At 44.0% G+C, this 16,078-nt stretch overlaps 1 protein-coding gene across 3 annotated transcripts in view; it reads left to right on the top strand.

Moving 5' to 3' along the window:
• The window catches only part of PECAM1 (platelet and endothelial cell adhesion molecule 1), a 56,716-nt gene that overhangs the window by 15,170 nt on the left and 25,468 nt on the right, over positions 1 to 16,078 (top strand). For all 3 annotated transcript variants that reach the window (XM_046674936.1, XM_046674935.1, XM_046674933.1), the window contains exons 5-11: positions 2,218 to 2,490; positions 6,903 to 7,151; positions 8,456 to 8,731; positions 11,707 to 11,994; positions 12,635 to 12,742; positions 14,426 to 14,453; positions 15,165 to 15,241. In XM_046674936.1, coding sequence (XP_046530892.1) covers positions 2,218 to 2,490; positions 6,903 to 7,151; positions 8,456 to 8,731; positions 11,707 to 11,994; positions 12,635 to 12,742; positions 14,426 to 14,453; positions 15,165 to 15,241 — 1,299 coding nt within the window. The remainder of the gene's footprint in view (positions 1 to 2,217; positions 2,491 to 6,902; positions 7,152 to 8,455; positions 8,732 to 11,706; positions 11,995 to 12,634; positions 12,743 to 14,425; positions 14,454 to 15,164; positions 15,242 to 16,078) is intronic.

The raw sequence follows: 16,078 nt of genomic DNA, 5'->3' as shown, positions 1-16,078 counted from the left end.
CGAACCCCGGCCGCCAAAGTGGAATGTGCGCACTTAACCGCTGCTCAACTGGGCGGGCCCCAATATAACTTCTTTTTAACTTAACAGTACGTTATGGACTTTTTTTTTTAAAAGGTTGGCACCTGAGCTAACAACTCTTGCCAATCCTCTTTATTTTTTTCTACTTTTTTCTCCCCAAATCCCCCCAGTATATAGTTGTATATTTTAGTTGTGAGTCCTTCTAGTTGTGGCATGTGGGATGCCGCCTCAGCGTGGCCTGATGAGTGGTACCATGTCCTCGCCCAGGTTCCAGACCGGCGAAACCCTGGGCTGCCGAAGCAGAGCGTGCAAACTTAACCACTCGGCCTCGGGGCCAGCCCCTGGACTTTTGTCTGTGTAGAGAAATGTAGATCTACATCATTTTAGTGGCAACTTAGAATTCTGTTATAGGGATGTGCCATAATTTATTTACCTCATTTTCTACTGATCGACCATTAGGTATTTTCCCAGTTTTTGCTACTAAAACAACCTTGCAATGGATATACTTTACCTATAACTTGTGTACTTCTGCGAGTATTTTATTATTATTGTTTATGGGGTTGATTTCCAGCAGTTAAATTGTTGGTTCAAATGTTTTGTGCATTTTCAATATTGATAGATATTGCCGTAGTGCTCCTCAAAATGGCCGAACATTTCCATCAAAAGTGATGCCAGTATTTATTTTCCCATATCCTTACCAACACGGAGTATTATCAGTGTTTTATTATTTTTGTCAACTGAATCAAGGCACAATGATACATCATTGTCACGATTTGTACCTTTTTGGTCTTGAGTGAGGTTGAGAATGTTCTTTATGTTTATTGGCCTATTGCATTCCCCCCCCTGAACTGCCCATATATGCTTTGCCCATTTTTACTGCTTCTCATTGATTTGCGTGAGCCCTTTATAAATTAAAGCATTTAGTTCTTTGTCAGGTACTATGTAGATATTTCTCCCGGTTTCTCATTTGCCTTTATTTTATGATGTTTTCCTTAAAGAAGCTTTTAATCTTTAGTTAATGAAATTTATTCGTCTTCTTTCTTTATGGTATCTCAGTTTTGTGATTCATACGTAAAGTTCCTCTACACGCCAAGATTATTAAAGGAAACAACTCACCCATGTTTTCTCTTACAATTTTTTGTGGTTTAATTTTTTTCTGCCTTTAGGTCTCTGGTGCATCTGGAGTTAATTTGGGTGTAAGAAACAACCCTTCGGTTATTACTAAGCTCCCTAACGGCAGTTGCTCAGAGTCTTAAAAGATGTCCTCTCTTTTATGACTTTTCCTCAGCAAAGTAGACTTTTTTCTTAAATGATAGCTTTTTATAGCGAATAAATATAGTGGGCCTAGCCCTACTTCCCTCACCGTCTCCTGAAGCTCCCATGCCCTGGTATCTGACCCAGATTTTATTAAAACAGTGTTTTTCAAACTACGTGAGTCAGGAAGTCAATTTAATCAGTCATGGCCAGCATTTTTAAAAAAGAAATAGAATAGGGGCTGGCCCCGTGGCCGAGTGGTTAAGTTCGCGTGCTCCGCTGCAGGTGGCCCAGTGTTTCGTTGGTTCGAATCCTGGGCGCGGACATGGCACTGCTCATCAGACCACGCTGAGGCAGCGTTCCACATGCCACAACTAGAAGAACCCACAACGAAGAATACACAACTATGTACCGGGGGGCTTTGGGGAGAAAAAGGAAAAAAAAAAAAAAAAAGAAATAGAATAGAATAGCAATCACTTTATTGGGGCATATGGTTATTTAAATAAGCATTTCCATGAAGTGGCACAGTACACACGGTTGTCACTTTTGAAAGCTATGGAATATTTATGCTGAAATGCCAGAGTTCCAGCCTAGAAAATCCTTGGTGGCCACACGGAAGAGTCTGTCCAACCGCTATAGTTATTTCTGAGGTCATTTGAAGAAGGTTCTGCAGATGAGATCTAGAGAAGGTGGTTTGGCCTTTGGGAAGCTCAAGAAAGTTAAAGAATTGCAGGTAAGAAGACTGAAGATGCAAGAGTGAGTGAGAAGGGAGGAAGCATCAGAGCAGCCAAGGTGAAGGTTTTTGAGAGGAAAGGTTGAATTTTTTTTTTAATTAATAAGGAAAAACAGTGATTAGCCATGAAAAGAGCAGAAGAGGAGAGAAAGTACCTTTTCCCCCCACCCATGTTTAAAGCTGAGTCCAACTGACTTGTCCTCTTCTTGTAGAATCCTTCTCTATGCCCAAATTCAATGTGAGCCCCCAGGGAAAGATCACAGAAGGAGAACAGCTCCGCATTGTGTGCACCATTCAAGTGAGGCACTTGGCCCAATTTCCAGAAATCATAATCCAGAAGGACAAGGTGATTGTGGCACACAGTAATCATGGCAGTGAGGCTGTCTACTCAGTGATGGCCATGATGGAACACAACGGCAACTACACATGCAAAGTGGAAGCCAGTCGGATATCCAAGGTCACCAGCATCATGGTCAACATCACAGGTAGGACTGCTGCTGGAGGCTGTTGGCATATGGCAGGCTCAAGAAACATATGTGCTGGAATCCAGGGTGGCCAATGAGAGCTGCTCTTTCTGCCCCTGCTTGTCTGGGTGAAGGTACTCGGGGGGGACATGGTGCTCATGGGGAAAAGTCAACGCAGAGCAAGTACGCATGTAGCTGTGGTGGTTGAGGGTGAAGGTACAAAATCTCAACCCTGCTACTCACTACTTCAGGAGCCTCGGGTGAGTTATTAAGCTTCTCGTTGCCACAACTGTGAGATGGGCATAATGACAGCACTCACCTATAGGACTGTTACAGTGACCAAATGACATGACTCTGCCATAAGCAGCCTCGTATGGAATAAGCACTCAGTGAATCTTAGTGTTTCTATTATTATATCACATTTATCTTTCCTCTGTGCCAACCACTGTGCTAGATCCCAGACGTAAGTCCTATGACAGGGTCAGGAGTGAGAAAGCATTCATAAACTCAAAAATAATAGTAACGATTCCCCTTTGTTGAATGCTGTGTACTGATTTACATACATTTTCATTTCATGCTCGTATCGTGCTATGAGGTAGGTATTATGATCCTGGTTTTATGGATGTGGAAACTGAGGCTGAGAGGTTAGGTAACTCACCCAGTGATCACAGGGTTACCACGTGGCAGAGCAAGAGTCACCCCAGGCCCATTTGACTTCCAAACCCCTTCACTTAAAAGTTCCCTTGGACTTCTTCCCCTTTGCCTGGCTTTACTTCTCTCTGTAGCACTCATCACCAAAAAAAACGTACTCTACCTCTTCCTGTTTGTTGTATATATTCAGGCACTAGAATGTAAGCTGATGAGGGCAAGAACAGTACCTATTTTATTCAGTGCTATATCCTGAACACATAGAACTGTGCCTGTGCATAGTAGGAATTCAATATGTATTTATTGGATGAATGAATGAGCATTGGATGATAGTGTTTCAGAGATCAGAGAGAGTCAGCACTTCTTGGTTCCCAGGTGAAAGTGTTCATTCATTCACTTATTTACTAAAAGCCTCCTATGTGTCAAGCATTGAGTGTACAGTCACAGGGACAGACCCCAGTGTCATAGGCTGCTAACTACCCAACCGAGAGATTGGCATATGTGTTGGATCCTGCTTGTCTATAGTGTGTGCTAGCAATGTAGTTTATTATTGATAATGACAAATATTTTGATGGCATGTGATTTTTTCACTGATAGGATATATTATCTCATTAAAGAAAAGTATTCAATTCAACATATATTGAGCACCTTCTGTATGCTGGGCAACTTATTGGGGATAGAGAGCCGCCTAAGCCAGGCTTTGCCTTTAAAGAATTCATAGATGTAAATAGACCATTAGAATGCAGTGCAGTGAGCAAGTACAATATAGGGATGGGCATTCTGCTCTAAGAGCAGAAGGGAGCAAGTGGTGAACACATGGACTCTTTCACCAATTAGAGCTTCATCCTTACCCCGTGGGTCAGGCTGCTTTAGGAAAGCATAAAGCATCATTGGACCATAACATGCTATTGTAGCTGATCACCCACATCCAGAAGTCTGTGGCATGCAGGTCGTGCAAGTCACTCAGTAGATCAGTCTCCTCGGCCAAGAAGGCAGTGTTATGCTCAGCCTGCCCTTCTCACCCTCTCGGGCTGGTGCTCTTTGCTCCTGAGCTCTGTCCTTTCTGTGTGGCGCTAACCAAGCCACACCAGGGCTGGCGGGCAAGCACCCTTGTATCCAAGTTCTACCGTGCCTTTGGACATGTCTCCAGGCCCACTGAGGCATCTGCTTTCCCACACCCCTGTTGCTATCAAGCCTCCCTGTAAATGGCTCTTTCTAGTGATGTTGGAGACTCACAATAATTTTGTGAATATTAAAATCATTGAATTAGTCATTTGTCTTTGGATAGAAAAAGGGTTTATTCCACCCCGCACTGTCCACCTTTTCAGATCCAATCTGTTCCCATGTACTGCCAGGTCTCTCAACGCTGTCCTGTCTCCTCATCTCTATAGTCACACCCTAACACTGGCCCTCGCACCAATGAGGGATCTCCCTGAGCACCTCTGTTCCAAGGCGTCCTTCAGCCAGCTGCAGGAGAAGCCCTCCTAAAATGGCCCCTGCTCAACATCACTATTCATGGGCTTAAATTCCCACACAGTCCTGATCCTTCACCTTGACCTCTCCCCCTGCCAAACATCCCTCCCTACTCTGCCTAGAACACCCTTTCCCCTTGGCCACTGGAAAGCTTCTGTTGTCCTTAAAGACCAAGCCCCAAATCTCCCTTCAGGCTCCCCTAGGTACAGTCCCATGGTCACATCTCAGTTCCCATTGCCCTCTGCTCCTATCTTCACGTCAACAGTCACTGTAAAAACTTAGCATCTGTCTCCATCACTCTGTGTGAGCTCTTGAAGAACCAAGTCTGTAGCTCAATTCACCTTACATTGTTGATTCTTAGCACAGAGCCTGTCACATGGTAGGAGCTCAATAAATATTCATTCAATGAGTGAGTAAGAGACTGATCCTTACTAGTCCATATCATGGTCCTGCCATTCTGTTTAAATTGCCTCCTTTACAAACAGACCATTCCCCAACATTGCAGTCCTAATTCTAAGCTATCTTGCACCTACCTCAGAAAGATGGTTTCTATTTTTACATCTTTGTTTTACATATTTTTAAATGTAGAGTCATTGTTGTGGGATTTTTTCCTAAGTCATTTATTCACATTCTTTGGTATCTGCCCAATGAGGTTGTAAGACACTTTAGGATGTCAGTTTCTTTGGTTCCTTTTCCCCACTCCCAACCTAGAGCTTTGGATGGTGCTCTAAAAACAGATAAGTCAATACTTACTATATGGAAGGAAGGGTGGGATGGACCTTAATGAAATATAGATTAATTATTGAGATACCACCTTACTTGAAGTTTTATTTTATTCCCTGTCAAAGAAACTAGGAAGACATTGTGGACTGATTATGATGGAAATAACTTCCATAGCTAGGTAACATCACTGATGACAGTGACAGTGTTGATTTGTATCACCAAACCTGTATGGCGCGTAAATTTAGAGCCAAAGGTAGTATTTGATTCCCTGACTCTTCATTGCGTCCTCAAACCTCTAACCCAAGAATCTTTCCTAAGAGGATTTGCGTCTCCGCCCCTTTCTCAATATGCAGATAGTCTCCAGAGTTACTGACTCCTTCTTCTTTCTGCATTCAGGGCCATAACTGTGAAGTCAGTGTGCATTTGTTTATGTGCAGGATCCAAGCCTTCACATTGGTTAAGTAGTTAAAAAGTAATTTCCCTGTAGCTGAAAATAAAAACACATACCATAACTATGAAATGTCGATATACTTCAAGAAATATTTAAATAAGGAAATGACAAGGCTTCTTAAAAGTCAGCTTCAGTCTTTACTACTGTTGACGTCCAAACTAAATTATGGCACTAAAATGCCATAGGTAGCGTGGAATGCTATGGCTTACAAAGTACTTGACCTTGGGAGGCTTCAGGGGTCGTCTTCATCCTTCTCCGTGGGCAGCGTTGGAGGATGATGGCCAGCCGCCACTCCCCCTCAACCTCACGCTGTCACTCTGCTTCCAGTCTGGGCCCCTCCAAACTCATCCGTTCTCCTCCCAGAGATCTCCCTACAACACATATCAGATGCCATTCCCCTGACCCAGACTCTCCCTGCTTCCATTGCCCTGAGGATACAGTCCATACTTCTTTGTTGGTTCCCAAGGTCCTTCCAGATCCACAAGCCTTCCTTTGGCCTCTTCTACTCCCAGTGTGTTCCCGGACGACTGCACTTTCAGGTGCTCGAACCTCCTGTGAGGGCTTCCATATGCTGTTCCCTCTGCCTCAAACACTGCTCTTTGCCTGGATAACTTCCTCCAAGAGTCCGTTCCTGATTCCCCAAGCCTGGGTTCAGCGTCTCCTCTATGGGCTCTTCTGAAAACACTGTGTCTGAATCACCCACTGGATGTAAACACTTTGAAGTCAGGGGCTGTTTCTTTTGCTCTGCTATCTCCACAATGCTAAGCAAGATGCCCTGCGCAAAGAGAGCCTGAAATAAATACTTGTGGAATAAAACATGTGAGTGAATGAATAATTGGGTGAATGCATGAATCGTTACTTGCTGCATTATAAATTGCAAAACTTTTCTAATCCATGTCTGTGGAATAAATTGGATTAACAAGGGCGGAAAACCTGTCTTTGGAATCCCAGGCAAAGAATGAGCCCTAGCTCTTTAATTGTGTGATTATCAGGTATATGAGAAGCAAAGGAAAACTTTTTGCAGGAAATTAGCGGTTGGTTCTGCCAAAATCAGCTTGGCCAAGGGCATCTCTGTAAAGGAGCTTTGGGAGTGGTGCCCAGAAATATCTTACCCCATTCCCATTCACTGGTTTTTCAGAGCTATTTTCCAAGCCGAAGCTGGAATCTCCCACCATACGTCTGGACAAGGGTGGAAGCTTGGACTTGTGGTGCTCCATTCCAGGAGCGCCTACAGCCAACTTCACCATCCAGAAGGGACACACGGTTGTGTCTCAGTCTCAAAATTTCACCAAGATAGCCTCAAAGTGGGACAGCGGGACATATACCTGCACCGCAGGCATCGGCAAGGTGGTCAAGAAAAGCAACACGGTCCAGATAGCCGTGTGTGGTGAGTACGTCCCCACTGGCTCAGAGAGTCTTGGGACTGAGTGGGAAAAAGGGAATTTATCACCAGCTGCCACCATCTCCAGTCTGAAGGCAGATCAGATTGAGGCAAGGTAAGAACTCGAGGGAAAGAGAGGAGTGAAACCGAGAGACTCAACAGAAACAGGTGGGTATTCCTGCTCAGAGCGCAGGAGAGGGATAATACAGAGAAGATTTTGTTAGCAACAATCAAGTTCATGGTTTTATGGTGGCTGCACGCTGTTGATGTGGACTCTGATTTGGCAAGATTCTGGTTGCTGGAGCAGGCACTCACCCGAAAGTTCAGCGAGGAAACACCACTTAGTCAATGCTAAGGTTTAAGATGTAAGCTCCAGTTTTAAATCCATATCATGGCTGACCAGAAGGGCTAGAACTTCCGGTGGGCAGAATGTAGGTATTGGGACCACCCAAAGCCATGCTTCTCACACTTGACTGTGCATCCAAAACCTGGTTAGAAGGCAGGTCAGATGGGGCCAGATTCCACATCTCTAAGTAGCACCTTGGGCATGCTGGGCCCCAGACCATATTTTGAGTACAGGGATTCTACATGAATGTGGAACTCTGGTCAAGCTGTCACTATCACTGTTACTGTTCAGTTCTGGTCCTGCAGGCTAACCTGTGACTGTGACTGTGGTTGATCCAGCCAAGACTGTAGTCTCAACTGAACCAGGGTTTTAGTCTATTGTCAACTCTCTAACCAGCTAACTCAAAAGGAAATAACGCAAGAGGCAAATGCGGGTCATTACATGTTGATTCTTAGTGTTGTTATTCTTCGGAAGAGGTCATTTTATTTTACAAGCTTCGTAAATAAGCTAACTTCTAAATAACGACCCGGAAGAATGCTAGTTTATTGAGGCAATCAATTTTCTATCAGGAGAGGCTGAGGCACTGGGAATTGTTTAAAAATACATCCTGGTTGGGCATTTGTTATATTTTTATGCTTTTCTTATGTCTTTTCTCAATACAAAAAGATATGGATGTGTGTACATGTGCATGTGAGATATATGAAAATAAAAACATATATTTAAAGGGATGTAATGTTTTTCTCGATTGTGTCACCCTTTTTTGTTTGCATCATTCTCTTTTCTCTCCCTCCTCACCACAAACACACACATTACCCGTCAGTCTTAAAGGAGTTCTGTAAACGTAGATAAGGTAGGTAGGCATTTAAAATTACGATAATGACAGAAAAAGCAAAGCCCAGAGTTTGGAGAAGTAGGCCCTTGGAGTGGATGCTCTGCTTCAGCTTGTTTCTCTCTGTCATTCTAGAAATGCTCTCCAAGCCCAAGATTTTTCGTGACTCCAAATCTGAGGTGATAAAAGGACAGGCCATAGAAGTCAGTTGCCAATCCAGTGACGGAACCTCGCCTATTTTTTATCAACTTTTTAAAGCAAATAATGTTTTGAAGAGTCATAACATGAGCTCAAATGAGCCTGCGGTATTCAAAGATAACCCAACAAAGGATGTCGAATACTACTGTATCGTGGATAATTGCCATTCCCACACCAAAATGGTCAGTGAAGTTCTGCGGGTCAAGGTGATAGGTAAGTTGCCGTGCTATGAGAAGAAGTCACGTGGGATTGGGGCTTTAGTTCACATTTTCAAAGGTTTGGGGGTGTCCAGGGATTGTGTGGACGAGAAAAGTGGGTGGTATTTGTACAAAGTCCATAAACATGACATGTGGTAAAGAAGGACCAAGGCTGAGGTAAATGGGGCCAGAAGATATCTGGGGACTATTGGTGTGACCTGTGTCATCTCTTTTCAGAAACATTCAAGCAAACCGCTAAGATATAAGAGCAAAGTGTCCCGGCTTCAGGAAGCACTAAAATTCTGCTTTTGGGGCTTCCTTAGCATTTGCTCCTTTTTAGATGAACTGACAGCCTTCTCTGAGAACTGGCGACCAGAGCTCTTCTCTATAATTGACCTTTGATGGGGCAAACTCTGTCATGTGCACAACCCGCAGCAATCAGAGCTGCTGGCTATAACGTCGTGGGACTTGCTAACGTTCACCGGAGCCTCTCATACTCAAAAGAGATATACCATTGTCCTGGGGAGGCTCTTTTTCCGTGAGCCTCTATCTTGTGCCTCTCAGAAGGCCTTAGGAGTGCCATTGCTTGCATCTCTGAGACAGTCTGTATCCTGTTGTAAAAATCTTAATAAGGCTTCCTCCTCTTTCTTCTTGTTTAATAACTGCTTATCTTCATGTACCATGTGGACATCCTGAGTTGGATAGAGATTCCTGCTTCTGTTAATGTATAGTCTAAGAGTAGCCATGCTTTTCAAATTAACATCATATATATAAAGCACCTAACGCTATAGGGCATACAAAAAAAAAAAACAGATTCTTTGTTTTCAATGGTATAACAAGAACACAGGATCTCCTGATTAAATAGCTGATTAAAATTAATATATTTGGATAACAGTGCAAACAAGCATAGAAAAAGTGTTACTAGGCAACACATGATTAATTGTCACATGAACTATCCTTACAATGATGGTGATAGGAATTTAGGGCATGAAAAACATCATCTAGCTTGAGTGGAAACAGCTGGGTTAGGAGCCAGGACTTGACAGTGGTGGGCAGAGAGAGCTAGAGATGGCCTACCAGTCTCATCAAATACATGAGCAAAGGCCCCATGGAGCAGTTCAAAAGGCTGGGTAAATCAGATGGCTGGAGACAAAGGGTGGGAATGGAGAATCATTGGATATAAACTGAAAAAGTGACTGAGCCCAACTGCAAAGGGCACCGAATGCCAGTCTTAGGAGTAGGGAATTTGTCCTATGTGCATTGAAGAGCCAGAAGAGGGAAGGAGGGCATGATGAGAATGGTGTCTTGGGAAGATTAACCTGGTGACCCTATCAGTTAGAAGGAGTGGAGACTTCAGACCTCATAATACCTTAAGAAGCTAATGTAGAAACCCATGTGAATCTGTTGGTTTAAAATGGGTCAACATTAGTGGCTAATATTTACTGAGCCCTGGCCATGTGCCCACGCCTGTGTGAAGTATTTTAGTACATTATTCCCATTAATACTTACAATAGCCATGTAAGACCCATAATATTATCCTTGTTTTATGACGAGGCAACTAAGGCTTAAGACAGACAGCTGGTTGGCAGTAGAGCTGAGAATTGAGGGGCAGTTTGGCTCCTGAGCCCAACTTGCTACCACCCGCTTGTGCTTTGCAACAAGAGAGGCTGTGGGGTCAGGCTGCATACTCCAGGAATCTGCCCTTGTGGTTGACTTCCACGATTCCATCCCGGGCCTGGTGTTCCCTCTTGTTGGACCAGCAGCTCCATGGGCTGGCCACCCACTGCACTCATAAGAGGGTGATTCGTAAGTCAGGTGCCAGTCTGCCGACCACTCCATTCTCACACTAATAGGAAGATCATTTAGGGAAGACTATTTAAGATCAGAATTTTGGCAGCTGGACATGGAGCCAGGGAAAGAGGATACAGGAGGAAGATGAGTCCTGCTTGGATCTGCTGGGAGTGAGGGGCTGGCAAGACTTCCAGGTGGAAATGCCCAGGTAAAAATCAAGACTTAGCATTCAAGGAAGTCCTCTGGACTAGAGCTATATATTTAGGCATTAAGGGCTCTATGTTTATGTGTTAAATGCACAAATAGAAGTTATGATGTACATGAAGTCAGCAAAGAGGAGAATGGAGATGGAAAACTGGGCACTGAATATTCAGAAAGTCCACATTTAAGGAGTGAAAGAAGAAAAGCTATTGAATAAAGAGGGAATGACAGGTGCAGGGTGAAGGGCATCAGGGTTCTCTTCACAGAGGTCCAGACAAAGCTCGAAAGGAAGGGCTGAGGGACAGTGGAGAGCTGTAGGGAAGCCAAGGGTGGGAAGACTGGAAGAACATCCACTATGTGGTGCAATCTGCAGGGGACTCTGGGATGAGTTAGGAGGGGATCAGATGACCTTTCAAGTTTCTTCACAACCATAGATAGAGTGCAGTTTCAGAAGCAGAGGGACAGAAGTCAGATTTCAGGGGTAACGAGAAGGTGAGGAAAGAGGATGTGAAAGCAATAGGTTTAGACCACTCATAAAGGGAGAAGGAGAAAAACAGGACCAGAGCTAGAGAAGGTAGTGGTCAAGCTTCTTTGTTTGTAAGATCTGGAAGTAGCTATGCATCTTTGTGAGCAGAGGGAGAGAAATACACACACACACATAGCACAACAGACCCCAACATAACATATACGTTAATCTTATAGTGAAGCTGAGTGGTCAGGAATACTTGAGGTGGTAAGTGAAGGGAGGTGCCCCTAGCATCTTGTGTTTAATCAATACTTGAGGACTGGAGGCATCTGTTGCTGCCCTGCTTGGCTAATCAGAGGAGGAACTGTGAAGGATGTGGCATGAGAGGAGTGATTTGAATAAAGAGGACAATCCCTAAAGGGCAAATCTGAGTCACAGCGAAAGGAGGCTGGCCATGAGTGATGGCAGTGTCGTTTTTCTTCTTTTCCCCTTTCCCTTCTTTTCTCAGTGCTAATCTTTTTCCTGCTTTTCAGCCCCGGTGGAGGAGGTTAAGCTCTCTATCCTGTTGACCGAGGTGGTGGAGACGGGGAAGCCCATTGTGCTTCGATGCTCCGTGAACAATGCGTCTGGTCCAATCACCTACACGTTTTACAGAGAAAAGGAGGGCAAGCCCTTCTACCAAATCATATCGAATGAGACCCAAGCCATTTGGCATGAGTCGCAGGCGAGTAAGGAGCAGGAGGGACAGTATTATTGCACAGCCTCCAACAGAGCCAACCTTGCCAAAAAGGTCCCCCAAAGCAACGCGCTCACAGTTAGAGGTAAGTCAAGGTCTCAGTGGTGAGATACAGTGTAGCCATCAAGGGGGAAGCCACAAAGCTCACCACTTGTAAGAGGAAGTGGGTCTGAATTAAGCACATCTTACTGAGGATTAAGAGACCAGTGTCCTCCAGGCTCTTTGGTCACAAGTGACGGAAACCCACTCAAATTGGTTATTATAAGGAAATGGAAGTATTTCACACAGTAGTAATTCCAAATTCTTGGCAGGGAGGTACCAATTGGCCCATCTTGAGTCAAATGTCCACTCAAGAACCACCCGTGGCCAAGGAGATTGGGTCATGCAGAAAGGACATGGTTAGAGGAACCCACCTTTGTGGGTAGAGGGTGATTTCTAGAGAAGGGGTAGGCTGAACAGACCCCAGAAAGGAGTCTACTTCAGACCTGTGGTTCTTTAAGACCACAGCTGACTCTGCTTCTACCAAAAGCAACTACTTCCACACCAGCTATGAACAAGAGTCCCTCAGAGGTAGATGCTCAGTGCAAGATGTGGTTACAAAGACTGTCAAAATCAGTCTTATTTGTTGCTTAAGACTGATAGTATTTCTTCCTGGCAGAGGAAAAACCTGTTTAAATTTTTAGTCTAAATTTTTAATTTTGTATTTAAATTTTTGTTATTTCTAGTCTTTCTTTCCCCGTGGAAGAAAGGACTTATTGCAGTGGTCATCATTGGAGTGATAATTGCTCTCTTGATACTCGGGGCCAGATGCTATTTTCTGAAGAAAGCCAAGGGTGAGCACAGTTCTTTCATTCCATTCTGATCGGTTGCCCTTGCTAGAAACCAGCCGTGGATGTGTGGGGCTTCAGCTCCGTGGGGGGCTGGCGCTCTGCCCCAGCGGGAGCTGAGGAGATGTAACTGAGGACAGTGTTTTTCTCCTTCGAGTGTCACTTCAATAACCAAAGATTTTTGGCTCTGGTGGGAGTGGAGCTTTTCTGGTCCCTGGTTTTAGCTAGGCAAAAATGAAAATAATTGCTCTCCAAGTTGGGCACCTCAGAAAAGATGAATTTGGGGGGGAAATTGCTACTACATGTGGTCAGATGAAGCTGATTCTGTGGATTTGGCTACACCTGGTCCAGCAGTTAGTAGAGTGGGTGTGAGTGTTATGGACGTGCTCACACACACGCTAAATGCCTTCCAATGAGTCCAACAGTTTTACCGTGATCTCTACCCGGTGCTTGGGATTGGCCATGCACAGATAGGAAGCCAGGATCACCCGCCGACACTCAGGAATCAGTCAGTTAGCCTGGACTCAAGGAAAAGGGCACAGCATCAGTATATTCCGCAAACAATTTTGTGGGATAGGGTGGGCTCTGTGGGAGCCCCTGGGGCTGCCGGGCACAGGTGGGGGCAGATGGGATGAAGAGGGGCCCTGGGCTTTTTCTGGAGCAAGAAAGCTACAACCCCTCTGGTAAGACAGGCTCCAAAACGAACCCCTTCCTAAGGCTGACCCTGACCTTTGTCTCAGGCCAGCGAGGAATTGAAAGTACAAGGACTGATTTAGCCTTACTTTTTGGAATGGTCCTGAATCAAAGAAATAGTTGCTTGTTTATGTGGCTAATCTAGTTCCTGTACTATTGTCTTCATCTCTATCACATTCCACTAAGAAAATCGCTCCTGGCTGAAACAGTCAAAATGTCATATTTCGGGGGGAAATGATGCAAAATCTCTCAGCGTAACACCAAGAGAAGACCTACTTTGTTTGTTTGTTCTTAATTTTCTTTCTCTTTCCTTTCTTTTCTTTTCTTTTCTGTTTTTTTTTTTTTTTTTGAGGAAGATTAGCCCTGAGCTAACATCTGCCGCCAATCCTCCATTTTTTGCTGAGGAAGACTGGCCCTGAGCTAACATCCATGCCCATCTTCCTCTATTTTATATGTGGGGCGCCTGCCACATCATGGCTTGACGAGCAGTGTGCAGGTCTCCACCCAGGATCCAAACCAGCAAACCCCAAGCTGCCAAAGTGGAACATGCAAACTTAACCGATGCACCACGGAGCTGGCCCCTTTTCTTTTTTTTTTTAAGTGGAAATATATTTGGCTTTCTTTTCTTTTCTTTTTTGAGGAAGATTAGCCCTGAGCTAACATCTGCTGCTAATTCTCCTCTTTTTGCTGAGGAAGATGGGCCCTAAGCTGACATCTGTGCCCATCTTCCTCTACTTTATATGTGGGATGCCTGCCACAGAGTGGTTTGATAAGGGGTGGACAGGTCCACACCTGGGATCTGAACCAGTGAACCCCAGGTTGCTGAGGCGGAGTGCGTGAACTTAACAGCTGCACCACTGGGCTGGCCCCTCTTTTCTTTTTTTTTATGGGTATTGAATCTTCAAGAAAGTCAAATATGGTTGAAGTGAGTATTCTTATCTGGTATGGACATGGGTACTTTATACTGACTTTGGTTTTTCTCTTTCTCTTTTAAAGCCAAGCAGAATCCAGTGGCGATGTCCAGGTCAGTGTGTGTACCTGAAAGAGAGGTGGCTGCTCTCTGGGCATGGATAGACTTATGTGTAGGGACATTCTGGTCATTAGAAAGTTTTCAATGGTTTTTGGAAAGCTCAGAAAAATAAGGGCCTTGGGTGTGGGTAGTGTACGGTTATGTGTGTGTGTGTGTGTTTATGTATTTGTCTCAGCGGAAGATTGCCAAGTGTCCTTTCATGGGATGGAATAGCTTTATTCCAAGATCCTGTCCTTCCTACACAGTTCCTTGTGAAATCCTCTTTTCCATGTGAAATTTTAATGGTAGTAGATGGAATTTTAAAATTTTACTTACTTGGCAAAATAGAGTTGGTCTAAAAAAATCGTTGTACCATTTTTACTGTTCTAGAAATCCAAAATCCAAAAGTATGGAAATGATAGCTCTGTTTCTGGAAGAAACTGTAGCACAGGATGAGGAATTCAAGGGGTTGAGATCCATCTGATAAAGGGCTCCTGGTATTCATGTGCCCTTTGGCCCTAGCACTTATTTTAACAGCAGAAAGTTTTTATCAAATAATCTTAGAGCTGAAAAAAAATGTTAGTCTTCCAAATGAGAGAGTAAAGTTTTCGCAACTTCAGAAAACTCTTCCTGATTTTCTCATGATCTTTCCTTGATTATTTTGTTGGTTTGGAGTTAGAGCAAAAAAATTGATATATTTTTTTCCTTTTCAAATTTCATTTCAAGGCCGGGAGCACCACTTCTGAACTCCAACAACGAGAAGATGTTGTCAGATCCCAATACTGAAGCCAACAGACATTACGGTACAGTCATGGTTTCCTGAAGTTGCTAAGAGTTTTTCCCAACTTGCTAAACTTTCCCCTTACCCCCTCCTAGAAGCAGAATCTGTAGGTGAGGGGGTTAAACTTGGAAGGGAAAAACCATCTTCTAGCAGGTGCACTTAATGTAATCAGTTGCTGGATGGTGAGCTGATAAGCAAAACAAAAACTAAAGAGGAAAGGCAGAACATTTTCCTCTAATGTCGCCACCTTCTAAATATCCCAAAGAATGAAAGGCGGGGAGTAATCATAATGTTGTGGATACCCGTCCTGGGTTATCTTCAAAGACTTTGAACATTGCCCAAGTGGAAACATTCTCCGTTTGTAAGACAGAGACCAGAGACCAGATTAAGGCATGGATAAAACATCTTCTCGGATGGAATTATTTATTACAAGCACAAGATAGTTCCATTTCAAACTCGCCACAACGGGAAACCAATCTAAATATTTCTCTGTTAGAAGAGGCATTTTGTTTTTCAAGGAGGTGCAGGAGAGGAATATCTTTATTCCTTTATGAGGAATATTCTGTTACAAGGCATATGCAAGCCTGAGAGTCAGCTCGGTAGGATGGGCAGCCAGTCCCAGGAGCTCCTAATCCCAATAGGTCTCAGAAAATTGTTTAAGGCTTTTAGCAGGATGCTAGCAGCTTCCCAGAGGGGGCTCTAGTTACATCACACAAAAAGTCCTGTCTCAGACCAGATTTGGGGCAGTTTTCTTTCTTTATCAGCAAGTTTGGGAATAGAATGTCCATGCTCTTTTCTAATTCTGTATCAGTGCTCCACAAAATAAGAAAATTTTAGCATATGCCTTTTACAGAGCATA

This window comes from Equus quagga, chromosome 11, assembly GCF_021613505.1.
Source record: "Equus quagga isolate Etosha38 chromosome 11, UCLA_HA_Equagga_1.0, whole genome shotgun sequence".
NCBI classification, from domain to species: domain Eukaryota; kingdom Metazoa; phylum Chordata; class Mammalia; order Perissodactyla; family Equidae; genus Equus; species Equus quagga.
This window is presented reverse-complemented; position numbering and strand designations above follow the sequence as displayed.